This window comes from Rhinopithecus roxellana, chromosome 11 (assembly GCF_007565055.1).
Source record: "Rhinopithecus roxellana isolate Shanxi Qingling chromosome 11, ASM756505v1, whole genome shotgun sequence".
NCBI lineage: Eukaryota > Metazoa > Chordata > Mammalia > Primates > Cercopithecidae > Rhinopithecus > Rhinopithecus roxellana.
The window spans coordinates 33422586-33439948 of NC_044559.1; the positions used below are offsets into that span (position 1 = coordinate 33422586).

Here is a 17363-nt window from a genome sequence, read left to right on the forward strand (position 1 = left end):
CCCCCTTCAGGCCACCGCTGCCATCCACTGCCATCACTATGACCGCAATATCCCATTAATAGGGTTAATATGTTGAAGCAAGTGTGTCATGTCTTAAGACATGTTTTAAGATGCCAATTGTCCACAGGGCAGCAGAGCAGTTTTTCCATAAGGAACTAAGATGAACCTTTTTAGATGGCAAAAAGAAAAATGCCTTAAGTAAAAACTGATTATACAGAACATCCATTGATCTTTATTTGATTTGACAAAATCTGCATTATTAAAAGACAGGTAACAAAATCTGAGCTTATACTGAATCTGACAAATTGAGTTCTATAGTATCTAGAATATCATATAAGAAATATCAACTGAGGGAAAAGAGAAGTACCACATGCAGATGCTCCTGGCAAGGGGGGAACTGTATCTGCAGGTGAGGTCCAGAGTGTGCAGTGCATAAGAAAATCCTAGAGAAAATGCCGCTAACTTACTTGGGTGAAATGTTTTTCCTTTGCGGGGGAGGAAGAGGTGGTAAAGAGGGGCAGGAAATCAAAGGCATATGCAGAATGGCTTCTCCATTTCAAAATGGTAATAAAAATATTTAAATCATGGCACTAGGGCACCTTTGAGGAAAAGAACATCTTAACCAGAGTAGGCTCTTTGCATAATTCTTTAGTAATATGTACAATTTTCAAGTAATTAAGCAGACTTAAAGGATAATTTCATTTTAACAGCAGCTATCTATTTTTCTTCTCGCCTTCTGGGGCTTGATCTGTTTCTGCATCACAGGGACACTTTTCCACACATTTTCTAGGGAACCATCCCCTTATTCTTGAAACACCTGAGGGAGAAAACGAAATTGAGGTGAAATTGTCTGATGGATGAGTGACATTACTGAAAGCAGTAAGTCCTATTACTTCAAATTAATAAGCTTTTAGTCAGACTTTTATTCCCCTCTTTGCTATCTAATATAAGCACAGTTTAAAGAGGAAAAAAATTAAGGTTTTTAAATGTTCATTACAAGATAGGAACAGGTATTTCCCAAATTCTATGATCCAGAACAGGGACTAATGTGGTTAAAGACAGCTCCTAACTAGAGTCAGGGGAAACTCAGTATGGGTGTTTACTTATATGTGTATAATCAGGAAAGGTGTTTTTGGCACACCATCACACTACGTATTTTCCAGGGAACTATCTTCTTGTACTCTTTGTAAATTTCCTTTTTAGACTTTTTCTAACGTACATATTTCTTTTTCTTTTTTTGAGATGGAGTCTCGCTGTGTCACCTAGGCTGGAGTGCAGTGGCACAATCTCGGCTCATTGCAACCTCCGTTTCCTGGGTTCAAGCAATTCTCCTGCCTTAGCCTCCGGAGCAGCTGGGATTACAGGCGCACGCCACCATGCCGGCTAATTTTTATATTTTTAGTAGAGATGGAGTTTCACCATGTTGGCCAGGCTGGTCTTGAACTCCTGACCTCAAGTGATCCATCTGCCTTGGTCTCCCAAAGTCCTGGGATTACAGGCATGAATCACGCACCTGGCCTAACATATACATTTCTATATCACGGCCGTCATAAGAGGTTAATTTATGATTAACCCCAACTGTTTTTTAAAGAACACCCTGAGCTAATCTTAACTTTAAAAAGAAACAACTATAAAACTTAAGAGAAAAAAAAAAATACGCAAAGTTTCAATCTACTGGTTTTTGTAGTAAGAGAAATGCTCATTCAAAGTGGGGGGAGCAAATAGTACAGGAGTTTGATGCACAGAATGTGGAGTCAGATTACTTGGGGTTAAGCCCTCGCTCCATCTGTTTTCAGTGCATAGCTATGGGCAAGTTGTCTCTCTGTGCTTCAGAGTTCCCTCAATAGAATGTAAATGATAGTGCCTACCTCCAAGTCTTTTGGGGGCTTTTACACCTTAAGGGAAGCACTTATACAAGTACTTGTCACATAGTTATGAGCTCAAATGTTAGCTATCATTAAAAAGACCTGAAAAATACAAGCGCTATAGAGAAATATATAAGGAGGTTCCTTTTGTTGCTTAGTGATATGCCCTCCTATGCAGTTCCCCTAATGCATTAGGCATGATTAGTTTATAAAAGTTACTCTTGTAAAATTTGGAATTATTGCTAATAGTCTTGTCCTTTAAACATGTCGTTCCATTTCCATACCTTCTATAAAGGAATCATCAAGGATTTTGTCTCCATATAACCAGTATCTGAAATATTTAAAAGACTAAAGTTAATTTTTTAGGCTAGATGATTTTGTCATCGAATAAGAAACGCAGTACTTCCTATTACTTACCGTAAACCTCTTGTGGCTAAAATGAATTCCCCTTTTTGTAGCCGTATTCGAGGTTCTTCAGTGCAGGGGCTTGTGAAGAAGGTTTTGATTCCTTTATTCAAAGGGCAGCAGGCACCACTATAATCTTCTATTACTTTATAGCGAACCTGTCAGCAGTGATCAGAAGAAACCTTTAAATATCCACCCATGATATCTGAGTTTTAAGTCTGAATTTCATATTTTAAAGGGAGATCCAAAATATCCAGTGACAAGCCTTCTAGTTCCCCTTCTAGGGGAACCTCCCAGCTCCCCATCCCCTTCCCTGGGAAGCAACTGATGTTTCTAGTTCTCAAGGCTTTTCTTACTCTTCATTTTAAGCCCATAGCTAAGAATTAAAGTTAGAGCAGGGCTGAGAACATTCTGCTATGATGGAAATGTTCTGTATGTGTGCTATCCAATGCAGCAGCACTTGACACATGCAGCTACTGAGTGAGCACTTACAATGTGGTGAATGCAAATAAGAAGCTGAATTTTTAAATTTATTTAATTTTAACAAATTTAAATAAAACAGCCACATATGGCTGGTGGCCATCATATCCAACAACATAATTGTAAGGATAGGTTTCACATTAAGGAGCTGTATTGAGGATAATTATTTTCCTATGTTGGCAATACAAATTGACTAAATTCCTCCCAACCTCTAGTCCCAACTATTTCAATAAAAACAAAAGTTAACGGCATCAAATTTCAACAAATGTATTAAGGAATACTATTTAATAAAAGCCAACAATTGGTTTCTAGTCAGCCAATTAAAAAAACTGTATGGAAGTACGGAGCCTAACAAAAGAAAAAACAATTACCACTGCAAAAGAAGTACTTACACTTCTGACTCTCTTATCTGCTTTTTGTTTCAACTGTTCTATCTGGAAGAAATGAAAAGAAAAAAATGAAATCTCTTGTCTCAATGTTGAAAAATAGCCTTTCCTCATCAACTGTCAAAGTGATACGGCAAACCCCCAATTTTCCAGCATTTCAAGTTGCTGATAATTTAAAGGCCACAGGTTGTTTTAGCATGGAAAAAAGGCCCTATGCTAAGAACCAGGGGCTGAGAGCGAGGTCCTCTTCTCGCTCTTCACTCTCTAATGTCCTCATCTGTGTATATTCCTAGAGTGCTTACTGTGGCCCAGGGATCAGGGAGTATATTCTCTGCCCTCATGAAGCTTCTCAGGTGAGAACACTGAGATTCACTGATTCTGTAGAGACATAGCAGACACACTACAAATGAATAATGAAGAACATTTAATAATGAAGTTGAATGAATGAATAAAGGTCATCATTATAACTTATTTTGACATAGCTACTATTAAATAGCACTATATTAGATATAATAGGAGAAATAAAGATTACTCATGATCTCTGTCCTAGAATCTTATGAAGTTACAGATATAAGGTACCAGAATTAAATAAAAAAATGAGACTTCATGAGCTACCACAGAGTAGTATGTGATTAAATACCAAATTCAGATGAGTCTACGGGGGTAAGTTAGACTTTATGGAAGAGGTAAGACTGGAACGAGTCTTAATAATTTTAGATAGAGTGGAGGTCACGTAAGATGAAAAAATTGTGGGCAAAGTTGGGAGACAGGAATGTATAAGGAATTCATATGATACTGTAAGTTGGAAGGTAATTTTTGGTCAGATTTCATAAAACTATGTTAAAGGATCAGGACTTTATCTCACAGGTATACAGAGTTAAGGAGATACTAAAATAAAGGGAGAGACATGATATAAGGAGAGCTTTAGAATTATTAGATTCATTTTGACAGAGTGAAAACATTCGTATTACTTATTTTACTACAAAATGTCACTTGAGGGGGAGTTAAGGGAAAGAAGGTGAGGCAAAAAGGAAGGGCTATTTAACAAAAATACTCACTGTTAAGCTGTATGGGTGACAGCCTTCTCTTACTGGCCACTCAAGTCCATCTCCTTCAGGGACCCCTGACCACGTAAATACCTGTTTAAAGTTCCTCCATCTACTTCCCATATCATATGGAAAAACAAAGACTTCATCTAGTTGATAATACTGAATTCGATCTTTAGCCTGTAGGTAACAAAGATATAAGATGGCCACTGCCTCTGTCTAAGTGGCCTTCAGTAATATATTATTGAGAACACTTATTTCTCAAGTTTCTAGCATTCATAAAAGTAATTCCTCCTCGCTGTAATATTAGTGTACACGGAAGCAATAGACAACTTCATCACAGTACAGGAAGAACTTGATATAGAACACCAACCTTGTACACTATTACCTAGGAAATATCTGACAGGGTTTCTTTAGGAATAAGCACTCATAAAGGCTTACTAAAAGAGTCAGCTGGCCGGGCGCGGTGGCTCAAGCCTGTAATCCCAGCACTTTGGGAGGCCGAGACGGGTGGATCACGAGGTCAGGAGATAGAGACCATCCTGGTCTACACGGTGAAACCCTGTCTCTACAAAAAAATACAAAAAACTAGCCGGGCGAGATGGCGGGCGCCTGTAGTCGCAGCTACTCGGGAGGCTGAGGCAGGAGAATGGCGTAAACCCGGGAGGCGGAGCTTGCAGTGAGCCGAGATCGTGCCACTGCACTCCAGCCTGGACGACAGAGCGAGACTCCGTCTCAAAAAAAAAAAAAAGAAAAAGAAAAAAAAAAAGAGTCAGCTAACTTTATCTCATATATAAAAAGTCTTCAGTGCTCCTGGTTGTTCAGCAATACAAAACAATTCAGGTATATAGAAGGGATGCTGATAAACAGATTCAGGAGAAAGGTAAGGGTTTATTGAGGATGGAACTGTTTTAGTCAAGATAGAACTGTTCTGTGGTGTGCATCAGAATGTAACAGTTGTATCAGAAGGTAACAGTTATATCCTGGGTGGCAGTGATGCCCATGGGAATGGCCAGGAAAGGTGTAATAGGAGAGTTGTTTTATGAAAAACATTTTTTAAAGCTAGCAGGTATATACAGGAGATCTTCTTTCTTTTTTATACTATCACACATGTATACATACTCATTTATATATGCATTTATATGTACATGTTATGCATGTACATAACTATTCAGCTTGCATAAATTATATTCCAGGCATTTAAATTGTTAGTTTTAACTTAAGGAAATAAACTGGCTTTGGATTTCTTAAGTTCCACTGACACCTAGTGGTACAAAGATACATTATTTATTTTAACAATTTGTGTACAAACCCTTCAAATTTGTTGTATATAGTACCTGGTAATTTCTAGAAATTTCCTATAAATTTAATATGGTCATTTGTTTGAATTTTTTACTCAGCAATAAAGTGCCAATTCGGAAATAATTTCTAGTGTATGGCCATACCATTGAGCATACTCAGTCTCATCTGAATTAATTTCTAAATGTAGCATGGCGGTTTATAAGGAGCCTTGGTCATTAGCAAAAATAATTAAAAAAATGTTAATCTAATGTCAGTATATTTATTGTGCTTATCAGAAATGATATTTTGAAATATTTGATTATCGGGGACAATGTTTTATGGAAAATGTTATTGCAATTATCTGTTAAGTGATATTAAAGTTAACTATTTACTAAAATAATTATTAAACTATACTGCATATGAATCTACTAAATTATATAAATTCATCTTCCCCAGAAAGTAAAGAATAATTTCTTTTTCTTTTTTATAAACAAAAGCTTCAGAGTCTTCAAAATGGACTGAATTTCAAAGAACAGAGATCTAGGCTACTTACAAAGAAAAACTGGTAAACATAAGAGTAATTTATAAAATGACTAAGACATGTCTTTGCCTAACAGAAACACTCAATGAAGTTAGGATTCTATCAATATTGTGTGTTAAAAGGTGACGAAGGGGTGTGGTAGATGCTATGGGAAAAGGGAACAAAGGAAACAAAAAGTACTTAGCCAAGTCTAGGGAGTGTCCAGGAAGGGTCCTTGGGAGAAACAATACCTTAACTAAGTCTTGAGAAGCAAGAAATCAGGCAAAACAAGAGTGAAGACCATTCTAGGCAGAGGGAACAACATGTGCAAGGATACGGAAGCATAAGATGTACAAACTATGAGTAATTTAGTATCAAGTGTGAGAGACAGTGTAGAGAAGGGTAGGAAATGAGGCAGGAGAAGTAGATAAACAGAAGTCGGCAGTAGCTCATGCCTGTAATCCCAGCACTTTGGGAGGCCGAGGTGGGTGGATTACTTGAGGTCAGGAGTCTGAGACCAGCCTGGCCAACATGGTGAAAGCCTGTTTCTACTAAAAATATAAAACTTAGCTGGGCATGGTGGCATACATCTTTTAACCCTAGCTACTTGGGAGGCTAAGGCAGGAGAATCACTTGAACCCAGGAGGTAGAGGTTGCAGTGAGCCAAGACTGTGCCACTGCACTCCAGCCTGGGCAACAGAGTGAGACTCCGTCGCCAAAAAACAAAAAAAGAAGTCATAAAAGGTCTTATTTATGTAGAAGCTAAGAAGCTCACACCTAAAACCTGTACATCAGTGGCTCTCAAAGCATGCTTTGAGGATCACTTTGAGTTTTCAAGACTTTTTCTTGCTAGTCATTAAGGCCAAGCCATTTTCATAATAACACTGAAATGTTACTTGTCTTTTTGTTGTGTTGACATTTGCAATGGTGAATAAAACTGTTGGCATCTTAGCAGAAACCAAGGCAGTGGCACCAAACTGTGTTGGTAATCATTATGAGCAATTTCATGTAAGAACGTCCTTGATGAAGCAGTAAAAGTTATTTTTAAACATTAAATCTCAATTCTCAAGGAGATGTTCTTTATTTTTAACAGTCTGTGTGACAAAATGAGAAGTATACATAAAGCATGCCCAAGTAGAATGATCATCTCAAGGAAAATAGCTGTTAAGCTGTAAGGTAACAAAAGCTGTAGAGCCAGCTTCTTTAATGTAACACTATTTTTACCTGAAAGAATGAGTAATGTAGCAAACTAAGGTTATTTGGACTTTAGTACTTGGTGAACATTTTCTCAAAAATGAACAGTCAGGCAGTCACTTCAAGGGAATTGACTGACAGTATGGGTTGATAGTAAAAAAAATAAGGCTTTCAAATGCATATTAGAATTAAAAAAAAAATACAAAAAAACTTGCATCTACCACTGTGAGCTTGACAGCTTTCCAATACTTAAGGATTTTTTTCTTATAAAACTGATATATTGATATAAGTGAATGCAGTTTTGGGATACTGTATAATGAAAGGTGTTTAACGTTTGGAAAATCTACATAACCCAGTAAATCAGTATCTCCCAAATGACCAATGCCTGATGTTACATAAAACCACATATTGGTAAAAGATTCATTCAGGCCGGGCGCGGTGGCTCAAGCCTGTAATCCCAGCACTTTGGGAGGCCGAGATGGGCGGATCACGAGGTCAGGAGATCGAGACCATCCTGGCTAACACGGTGAAACCCTGTCTCTACTAAAAAATACAAAAACTAGCCGGGTGAGGTGGTGGGCGCCTGTAGTCCCAGCTACTCGGGAGGCTGAGGCAGGAGAATGGCATAAACCCGGGAGGGAGAGCTTGCAGTGAGCTGAGATCCGGCCACTGCACTCCAGCCTGGGCAACAGAGCGAGACTCCGTCTCAAAAAAAAAAAAAAGATTCATTCAAAGAGCAAGATAGGCTGATGAGTTTTAAAATAAAAAGGTATACAAATCTTACTGATAAGAAGTATCACTTGTCAAGTTTTCAAAGTAATATGGAAGAACATCCACTATTATCATGTAAAAGGCCTATTAAAATACTCTATCCTTTTCTACCTACTTATCTGTGTGAGGCTGGATCTTCACATACTTCAATCGAAGCAACATTTCTCAACAGACTGAATGCAGAAGTGAGAATCCAACTGTCTTCTCTTAAGTCAGACACTAAAGAGATTTGTAAAGACATAAAATGATGCTATCCTTCTCCCTATTTTGTAATTTGGAAATGGTGAATACTCCCCTCTGGCAACTATCAGCTTGGTCTGCCAGGCAACTCTTTGGTATACAGGCTTGCTCCCCTTCATGGACATTATCTGCCCAGACCCTGCAGGTATTTGGGTTTCAACCCCTGCCACAGGAATGGTGAGGCTCTGAGAAGTTTGAAACAGGGAGCAGGGTAGTCAGATTTGTGTTTCACGCTAGAATCACAACGGACAGCACGAAGTATTGGAGGTTGTGAGGTCTGTGATGAGCTAAATGTTAGGAGCTTCACTGAATGTCTAAAACATTGAGAAAAACTTGATGGCAGCTTGGTAGGGTGGAAGCTCCTTTCCAAATGGGTTGCTTTCTCCTCTAGTCTAAGAGATAACGAACAGATGGTTTGACGTGTGGCTTAGGCCTCTGCAACCACTCAGGGTGTATGAGAAGCACATTTCTGTGGGAGTTATAGAATGAATAAAAATGTTTCCTATATTCACCTTTTATGTGGCATGCAAATGACTTATGGTAGCCATTTGGCAGCCACTTTTTCACTTTCAGGCACTTTTCTATTAACAGACTTTATTAATATTGAGGACTTTACCAGTCTTTTATTAATATACTTTTTTAATATTGAAGAAACAATTATTAAAATTTACCTTCTCTTCAATCCATGACTCAATAGAAGTTTTGTTTCTGAGAATTATTTTCATCTGGAAATTAAATCATAGATAGTAAAATTTAATAATGTGACTTTGGTTTCTTTAATATTATCATATTCATAATTCTCTGAGACAGCTTTTATTACTCCATTCCATAGATAAAGATACCAAGGAAAACGGAGGTTAAGTACCACAATTACCATGTCAGCCATCTGACTCCAAAGACCTCCTTCTTAACTACTGCACCACAGTACCTCTCCGTAACAATGATTACACCCATCCATAATCAAATCTGAATCTAGTATATTAATCAAACTTCATGTCATAAGTACTATTTTCAGAGCAAGGTTTGGACAGTATTAATAAAACACTGATATAATCCATTGTAATTTGCTATTAAAATCTTTTATCATTATTTTTAACTAACTTTACATTTATGATTAATCTATTTATGAGAAGTAACAGTGACTCATTTCAGTCAACCTCATTCACTTGCCTTAAAAATAATGAATGTATTCAGTCTTTATTCTATTATTTGATTTTCCTAGATATGACAGATTCCACATATACAGGCTTTTATATTATAGGATCTTAGTTTATTTCTAGTATGATTCTAAATTAGAGGCATTGGGGAAAATTTTTCAAAGAATTTGGTCCCAGGCTAGTAGATGATAATAAAGTATAAACAAAACCAGATTATTTTAAAACCAAGAGTTCCCTCAAAGTCTAGCTGTGCCTTCAGAGAGACAGTGTAGTATGTTAGAAACAGCCTTGGCAGAGGCTGCAATGAGCCGAGATCGTGCCACTGCACTCCGGCCTGGGCCAACAGAGCCAGGCTCCATCTCAAAACAAATGAACAAACAAACAAACAACAACAACAAAAATAAACAGCCTTGGCCCAGGAGTCCTAATGCTATTCCAAGGGCCTAGCGGATAATACCTGGTCCACAGTAGGCCTTCAATGAATCAATGAATGAATTACGTGAATGCAATAGTCGTAAGAATGGTTTTTGGGCCGGGCGCACTGGTTCACGTCTGTAATCCCAGCACTTTGGGAGGCCGAGGTGGGTGGATCACAAAGTCAGGGGTTCAAGACCAGCCTGGCCAAGATTGTGAAACCCTGTCTCCATTAAAAACACAAAAATTAACTGGGTGTGGTGGCAGGCGCCTGTAATCCCAGCTACTTGGGAGGCTGAGACAGAGAACTGCTTAAACCCAGAAGGCGGAGGTTGCAGTGAGCTGAGTTCATACCACTGGACTCTAGCCTGGGCGACAGAGTGAGACTCCATCTCAAAAAAAAAAAAGAATGGTTTTTGGTCCCTTCAGAGCCAGGTCCTCCTCTGTCCTCTCATAGCACTGTGCACATAAATCTACGACATATGGCCCTGGATTAACTGTTTAACATTAACTGTCAGTTCCTAAGGGCAGCTACCTCTTCATTATCATTTTTGCAGCCTTAGAAATTAGCAGAATGATTCACCAGTGTAGGCATTAAATAGCATCTTTATCATAGGGCTGTTATGGAGATTAAATGAGCTAATACATGTAAAGTGCCTAAAACAGTGCCTTATATATAATAAGTGCTTAATAAATGTTAGCTATATTATGATTACTATTATTAAATAGATACTATTATAAAATAACAATGTTTACCAAGTACATGAATGGGTGACATTGGGTAAGTCACTTAACCTTTTTGAGAATCAATGAATTAATCATCTGTCGGGAAGGGAAAACAGTAAGACTCCTCTACTGGGGTGGAGGTGAAGAGCAAGAGAGACTGTACAGGCGAGAAGTGCTCTCTCAATTCTGAAGTGCTCCAGAACTTACCTAACTCTAAGTTAACATTTGAAAAACTAAATCAATACCTAGAAATTCTGGTAAAATCAAAATTATCTGAAGAATACACAGGAGATTAGTTACCTAAATGAAATAAGCAAAAGTGATTTCCATTTCATACTGCACACTCAAATACAGTCTTTCTCTTTCTTGTTCAATCAGTCCCAACAACTTGACACTTTTGACTAGAGGTAACTGAGATGCTTACCTGGATAAAAAACAACATCCCAACAGCTATGGTTGTTCCTAAAGCTAATCCCAAGGCAAACAAGGTGGTAGCAAATGCAGCTAATCCAAATGGAACAATTGGAAGAGGATCTCTCCGGGCTGCACTCATGTCAATCTTCACGGTGTTCCACCCAAAGGAGAGCTAGCACAGCAACAACAGCACACACACAGAATATTTGGTTATGGTAACTGGTCAGACTCTACTGTGACATGTAAAATAACTTGATCAAAGAGATGACAACATGGCCTTGTGGCCAAAGCAAACACAGCTATTTTTATTTTATTTATTTATTTGAGTCGGAGTCTCACTCTGTCGCCCAGTCTGGAGTGCAGTGGCACGATCTTGACTCACTGCAACCTCCACCTCCCGGGTTCAAGCCATTCTCTTGCCTCAGCCTCCCGAGTAGCTGGGACTACAGGCATGTACCATCACACCTGGCTAATTTTTTGAAGTTTTAGTAGAGACAAGGTGTCACCAGATTGGCCACGCTGCTCTTGAACTCCTGACCTTGTGATCCACACTGCCTCGGCCTCCCAAAGTGCTAGGATTATAGGCGTGAGCCACCGCGCCCGGCCAGCTATTTTTAATTAACATTGTAATGAGCTCAGACCGATGTGCAGGGTATCATTCTTAGTTTTCTCAAATGTTACTTTTCGTTGTTGTTGTTTCCTCAGTAAGTGTCAAGGAGACCTTACCAACATCAACATGCATACACAACACTAGACACTAATCTAAACCAAAACTATGTCTTCTCTCTTCTCCTTGCTATTCTACACTGCAGTATTCTTCCACGGTGACAAGCGCTGCCTAGGATTCAGTAGTTTCTTCCCTCATGTTTTATAAACAGTGATGAAGAACTGATAAAATGCAGGCCAAATATGGCCACAGATGTGTGCTGCCTGGCCTGTATAAAGTTTCAACATTCAGAATTAGGTGCCAACATTTAAAAATCAAGAGATTTCACATAAAAATCCAGATTTTCAGATTGTTCTGGGCTAGAATTTCCAAACATCACAAGCTTGCAGATCAAATATGGGCTGTCCCCTCCCCAAAAGACAGACTCTACAGTTTGGCAGTCCCAGCAGGTGTGTGTTTCTCGTTTACTTTCAAGGCCTCTTTAGGGAGTTTTGTTTGTGTCCCCTGAACTTTATCTCATGACTACTTGCCCATAAATCAACTAGATCTCTTGCTGGTTTAATCTGTTTATATTTTATGGTATGTATCTGCTCCATGAGCCACCTTCCAGGGCACTAGAATCAGAAATGAACAAAGAACTACAACTTGCCACATGAATGGGATGGAAGTAGGAAGCACTAGTGTTGTCTTTTTTCTTCTCACTATTCTTTCCATAACTATTAAGTCTGAAGTCTAACAAATTACATATAAAGTATTAAAATATTTATCAGCTTCATCTAGAGCATGTAAGGTAAGTTTTCAGAAGAAATAATCTTTCCTCATCTCAAAATTTAAGTTTTAATGCTTCCTAAAAAGGAACCCATATATCAGTAAAACAAAGTTCTATTTCCCCAACTAAATCACAGAAAGTATATTTCCAAATGAAACTCTTAAATGTTGATAACTACCATTTAATCTTGCATGGATGATTTTATAACAAAACATTTTCATTTTCACTTACCCGATTATAAAGCTGTGTGTACATAGTCATCACAAAAATGAAAGCAGCATGGATACAACCCAGTGGTGCTAAAAGGAGAAACAGTGTGAACGAAGCATGATTTTGGTAACCACAACAGTTGTTGATCCAAGGACAGTGATGGTCCATCTTCATCACACATCTAACAAGAAAAATTTACATAAAACATGAGGCAGAAAATCCTGTCTACTTTAAATAACTTTGGTCTTCAAAAGATCAAGCAAATAGGAATCCAGCATGTCCATGAGCTACGGGAGAATTATACTTCATGGAACAGAAAGAAAAATCTTTATGAGCTTTTAAACAATTATGAACAGTGACTCCTTTTAAATTCTAAACAACACAGGAAAGGGCAGGCTTTCTAACAGCTTCTGAGGAAAAGATGTCTGCTACAAGTATTTGTTTAAAGAAGTCAGGAAAGAGGGTCTCTTTATAATGCTCATTATAAAGAAATGAGCATGGTTCCTGGTTTTCTTCCAGCTTGTAAGTGCAGTGACCCAAGTGACCTATAATAGACTCAACAAATCCCTTATAAATCTCCATTGGGGTTAATGGACTCAAACAGACACATGTAACTTCCTTCCTGTTCTCATAGTATCCTTTAGTTAGTGGATCTCTGAGCTAAGCAAGCAAACTCCAGAATATAAGATATGGTATAACAAGCAAAGTCTTGCCATGCATCTGTTCCTTACTGTTGATAGAAGACAATGTTCTGGCCTCAAACAAAACTTTATTTGCTTTCAACAGTTCTCTAAATTTCTTACTAATCAGTGATTATAGCTGTTCATTAAAAAAGGTTGCAGGTTATTTCACATTTTTAATAGTTTTCTTCTGATTAAGTTTTTGATATTAAAACATTTGTGATGATAGGCACCTGGATTATTAGATTTGTATAAAGTGTAAATGTCTGTCAATAAGTAATGGGGAAAGCAGATCTCCCTTATAATTTAGACTCAGAACAATTCTAAAGTTAGCCCAGATGGCAGCTGACTAACACAATTAATCTTGATATATGGAAACAAACTTAAAGTATAATTTTTCTCTTGTTCTTGCAGGACAAGAGGCAAAGTAAATCTCTATTTTTCTAGAAAAGTTTTTCACTTGTAACAAAGAAGAATTAAATGTATTCATTATCTGGATAATTTAAGTATAAAATGGCGATTATGGATACAAGTATTTTGACAGTATTTTTTATAATATGGCAACCTTGCAGTGAATAGAAGTAGCATTAATGCAGTAGAAGGAACAATGAAAACATCAGTAATTAGTTGATCAATCCTCTCTGAACAGCAAGAAAGACAGGTACCTGTTACACTTTCTGCAGTGATGTGAACGTGGTGCCTTGTATGCTTGGCAGACTTTACAATACTGGAGATACATGGTATCCTGAGAAATTTCCTTGGCAGCAAAACAGAAACAAAAATGCATCAGATACTTGAACCCAAGTATGATTCCTAAGGTATGATTTTCTTTTATGGGAGACAGGGGAAGGAGGGAATCTTAACTTGCACTTCCAGTCCTCTTATTTGAGGATATATAAAAATATTTTATATTTTTAAATAACAATTTTCTGGTAAGAGCAGCATCACTTTCCCAATTACGCAGAAGTCCTTTTAAATGTTTTTTCCCTGTGCTCCACCTAAATTCAATGTCACTAGTTGGTTCTACTTACCCCAAATCTTAGCAGATTGAGGAGTTCAGAAAAAGGCAGCTAACAACTTGGCAGGTATTTTAGAGGGAGGAGTTAAGCATGAGTTGATACTCTTACTGAAATCTGCTCCCTCCTTGACATTACCCGTCACCACCCCTTTCTGGGGCCATTTTTATCACTTTAATCATTTTAATCACTTCCTAACTAGTTTCCTTTACTGTAGTTTTTCTTTAGCACAAACCGTGTATTGTCAAAATAACATTCCTATAACACAACTCTGACTGTGTCAGACTCTGCCTGAAAATTTCTAACACTCTCTATGGTCTACAATTTCTCATGTATTTGAGACCGTCACGATCTGCCTTTGTTTCAGCTGTCTCTGCACTACATAGTCTTTTCCCAGTCACATAGGGCTGTCCATTGCTTCTGAACATGTGCCCCCACCACTCTCTCAACCTGCATGCCCTCTTCCCCATCTCCTTTGGAAATTCCCACTCCTCCCTCAGGTCCCCAACTGAAAATGCTCAATTCTTCTAACTTTAACAGCACCCATCACATTCTACTTTATAGTTTAGTGATTTGCACAACTGCGTTTGTTTCTTGGTTAGGTTATAAGCTCTTTCAGAATTCAAATTGTGTCTTGTCCTTCTCTGTACTCATTTTGAATAGTACACAGCACACGATATACACCAGTGTTTCCCAAACTTTAATATACCTAAGAATCACCTGGACACTTTATTAAAATAAAGGTTCTGATTCAGTAGGTCTGAAGTGGAGCTCAAGATTCTGCCTTTCTGACAAGCCATCAGGTGATGTCCCTTAGCAGGAAACATGGACATTCATAAGCATAAACCTTCCAGTAGTTTTTAAGCTATAAGTGGAATTGGACTATACTTCCCAATGTTAAATTTTCAGTGCAATGATTTTAAAACTTTATGATTTAAACCAGCAGTTTCTAAAGCGTTTTTCTCAGTTCTAAGGGATGTTAAAGTATTACATGAAAAAAGGTCCTACAGCCAAGCCTCACTGTGTATGATATGTGATGTTTCCTAAACTTCTGACCATGAACCCACCCCACCTCCATTTTTTTTTTTAATGCAGAGCAAATATTCAATAAAATTGCTTTGGAAAATGCTATTTTGGATCAATATGTTCAAACAGATATGAAATAAAGTATCTGAGCCTAAATGATCAGTGATTAGAGTAATACACTTACAACTGTGTTTGGTATTATTCGCTAGCAGATAAGGAAAAAACCAAATATGTGATTATCATTAAAGTTCACTGTCTTACAGAATCTTTCTTACCGGTTTCCACCTCAGAGGGACAAAGCCCGGACCGACAAACATGGCATTGAAGTAATTATAAAGAATCATGACAGTCCAATTTATCAACATGATGAAATTCACACTTCCTCCAGTTGTATGTAAGGGCCAATACCACAACACAGAGTCAATCATGGCCATTGTAGAACATATTGCTATAACACCGAGGGCTATGATGGGACCCCAGTGACACAGCCTCTTTAATTCTTGGAGATTTTCAAACTTGATAACTGAACAGAATGTACCCATTTTGGCGAGGAAGAATGCCTTCCTACTTTTAAAGAATTATAGATGTCCTTTTTCTGTGTGCACATTTCCATGTGCCACAAGTCCATGTGTGTTCTTTAACTGTCATGCCTTCAAGCTGTGAACTGTTAGCAGATTACACCATTTTCACTGTCAGGCACCCAAAGCTCTTTATTTTAACTAGGAGAATCCAGTATCTTGGTCTCAAACCCAACCTAAAGAAAACAAAACAGGAAAGTTCAGTTAAAAACAAAACAAAACAAACAAACAAAAAACCCCGCAAAAAACCGTTTATTACATACCATACTTGTTAACTACAATAAACACCTACAGCACAGCATGTCACAAGTGCACTACACTTCGGGATGCATATCTTGTCAAATGGCAAAAAGAATTACTTTTAACTTATCCAAAATATGGTACAAATTTGAATGGTATGCAAACTGGATACATGATTCCAAAATAGTTGTTTTTATTCTTTCTCAGCTTGTCAGGGGACTGTAACCATCCAACGCTTAGTGAATAGTTTGAGAAGACAAAGAACTTTAGAACCGAGAACCAGGACCTTAGAGTTGATTTAATTCAGTTTCCTTCTTCACAGAATAGAAATTGGCTTAGAGAGGCTGAGTGATTACACCAAGGTCACAAACGGGTGAACCAGAATAGAAGGCAAGTCAACGAACTCCCTTTATGAAATTCTAAGCTGCCTCTTATGAAGTCTTGAATTAAGCCAAGTGTGAGTCAGACATGGTCTATGCCATTTGCCTGCAGTCTCCCCCATCCCGCCACCCAAACATCAAGAGAACAGTCAATCTGGCCCAAAAGTAAAGGAGCGAGAGTGAAAGCAAAGAGAGCACGCAAGGAAAGGAAGGGAAGAGAGACAGCGAGAGTGTGTGTGGTGTGGGAAATTATGACCAGAAGAGTACAGGAGAAGAACCCGAATTAGAAGATTCCAGGGAAGAAAGAAGAGGAAGTGCCTCCTGGAGTGAGGGAAACGGAAGGCAGGACGGCGAGCTCGGGGGAGATTTGTGAAAGGGTATCTCTGCCTGGACAGGATCCGAAGATCTGGAAGAAGATCTGAGTTACATGGATAATACAGACTACCACGGAGCAGACGCTGTTGACTTGTGCCTCAGTTTCCCGCCCGAGTCATCGAGCTTAGAAATAAATCCTCACCCAAGGAAGAAATACCCTAGTAAGCCAGGTTGGTCTCAACATTCAGGAGGGCCGGCTCCTACTCTGGTGGGGCAAAGACCACCAAAATCGTGCTTATATTCCCTGCCTTGACTCCCACCTCAGTGTGGTCCCTGGTGTCCGCTCCTCAGCCATCGCACATCCGGGGCGGCCTGGGCTCACCCGGAACAGATTGTTTCCTCCTTGGATGACTCCGTCATGGGCACCTCAGTCCAGGGCAAGCAGAGAGCAAACCCTGGCCGCGAAAGGTTGGAGTGCGGGACCTGCTATAAGCCGAGCGCCTCTCGGCTACCGCCCTCGTCGCGACTCTCCCGCTCAGGGTCCCTGCGCAGTCTCTGTTACCGTCACTTCCGGAGGTTCGCC

The 17363-nt window shown here is 38.7% G+C and overlaps 1 protein-coding gene across 3 annotated transcripts; it reads right to left on the bottom strand.

The window, feature by feature from the left end:
- Positions 1–209: 209 nt before the first annotated feature.
- Positions 210–17350, bottom strand: ZDHHC6 (zinc finger DHHC-type containing 6). 3 transcript variants are annotated; one of them, XM_010365922.2, is made up of 11 exons: positions 17163–17350; positions 15543–16021; positions 13891–13982; positions 12567–12726; positions 10910–11071; positions 8860–8913; positions 4195–4362; positions 3143–3184; positions 2283–2428; positions 2150–2196; positions 210–817 (listed from the first exon to the last, which is right to left on the bottom strand). In XM_010365922.2, the coding sequence occupies exons 2-11, from the start codon at positions 15807–15809 to the stop codon at positions 714–716; spliced, it is 1242 nt and encodes a 413-aa protein (XP_010364224.1). In that variant the 5' UTR covers positions 15810–16021; positions 17163–17350; the 3' UTR covers positions 210–713. The 3 variants fall into 3 exon arrangements, with proteins under 3 accessions (XP_010364224.1, XP_010364223.1, XP_030796759.1); XM_010365921.2 differs by having other exon boundaries at positions 17101–17350; XM_030940899.1 differs by lacking the exon at positions 17163–17350 and having other exon boundaries at positions 12567–12634; positions 15543–16017.
- Between the last annotated feature and the right edge of the window lie 13 nt (positions 17351–17363).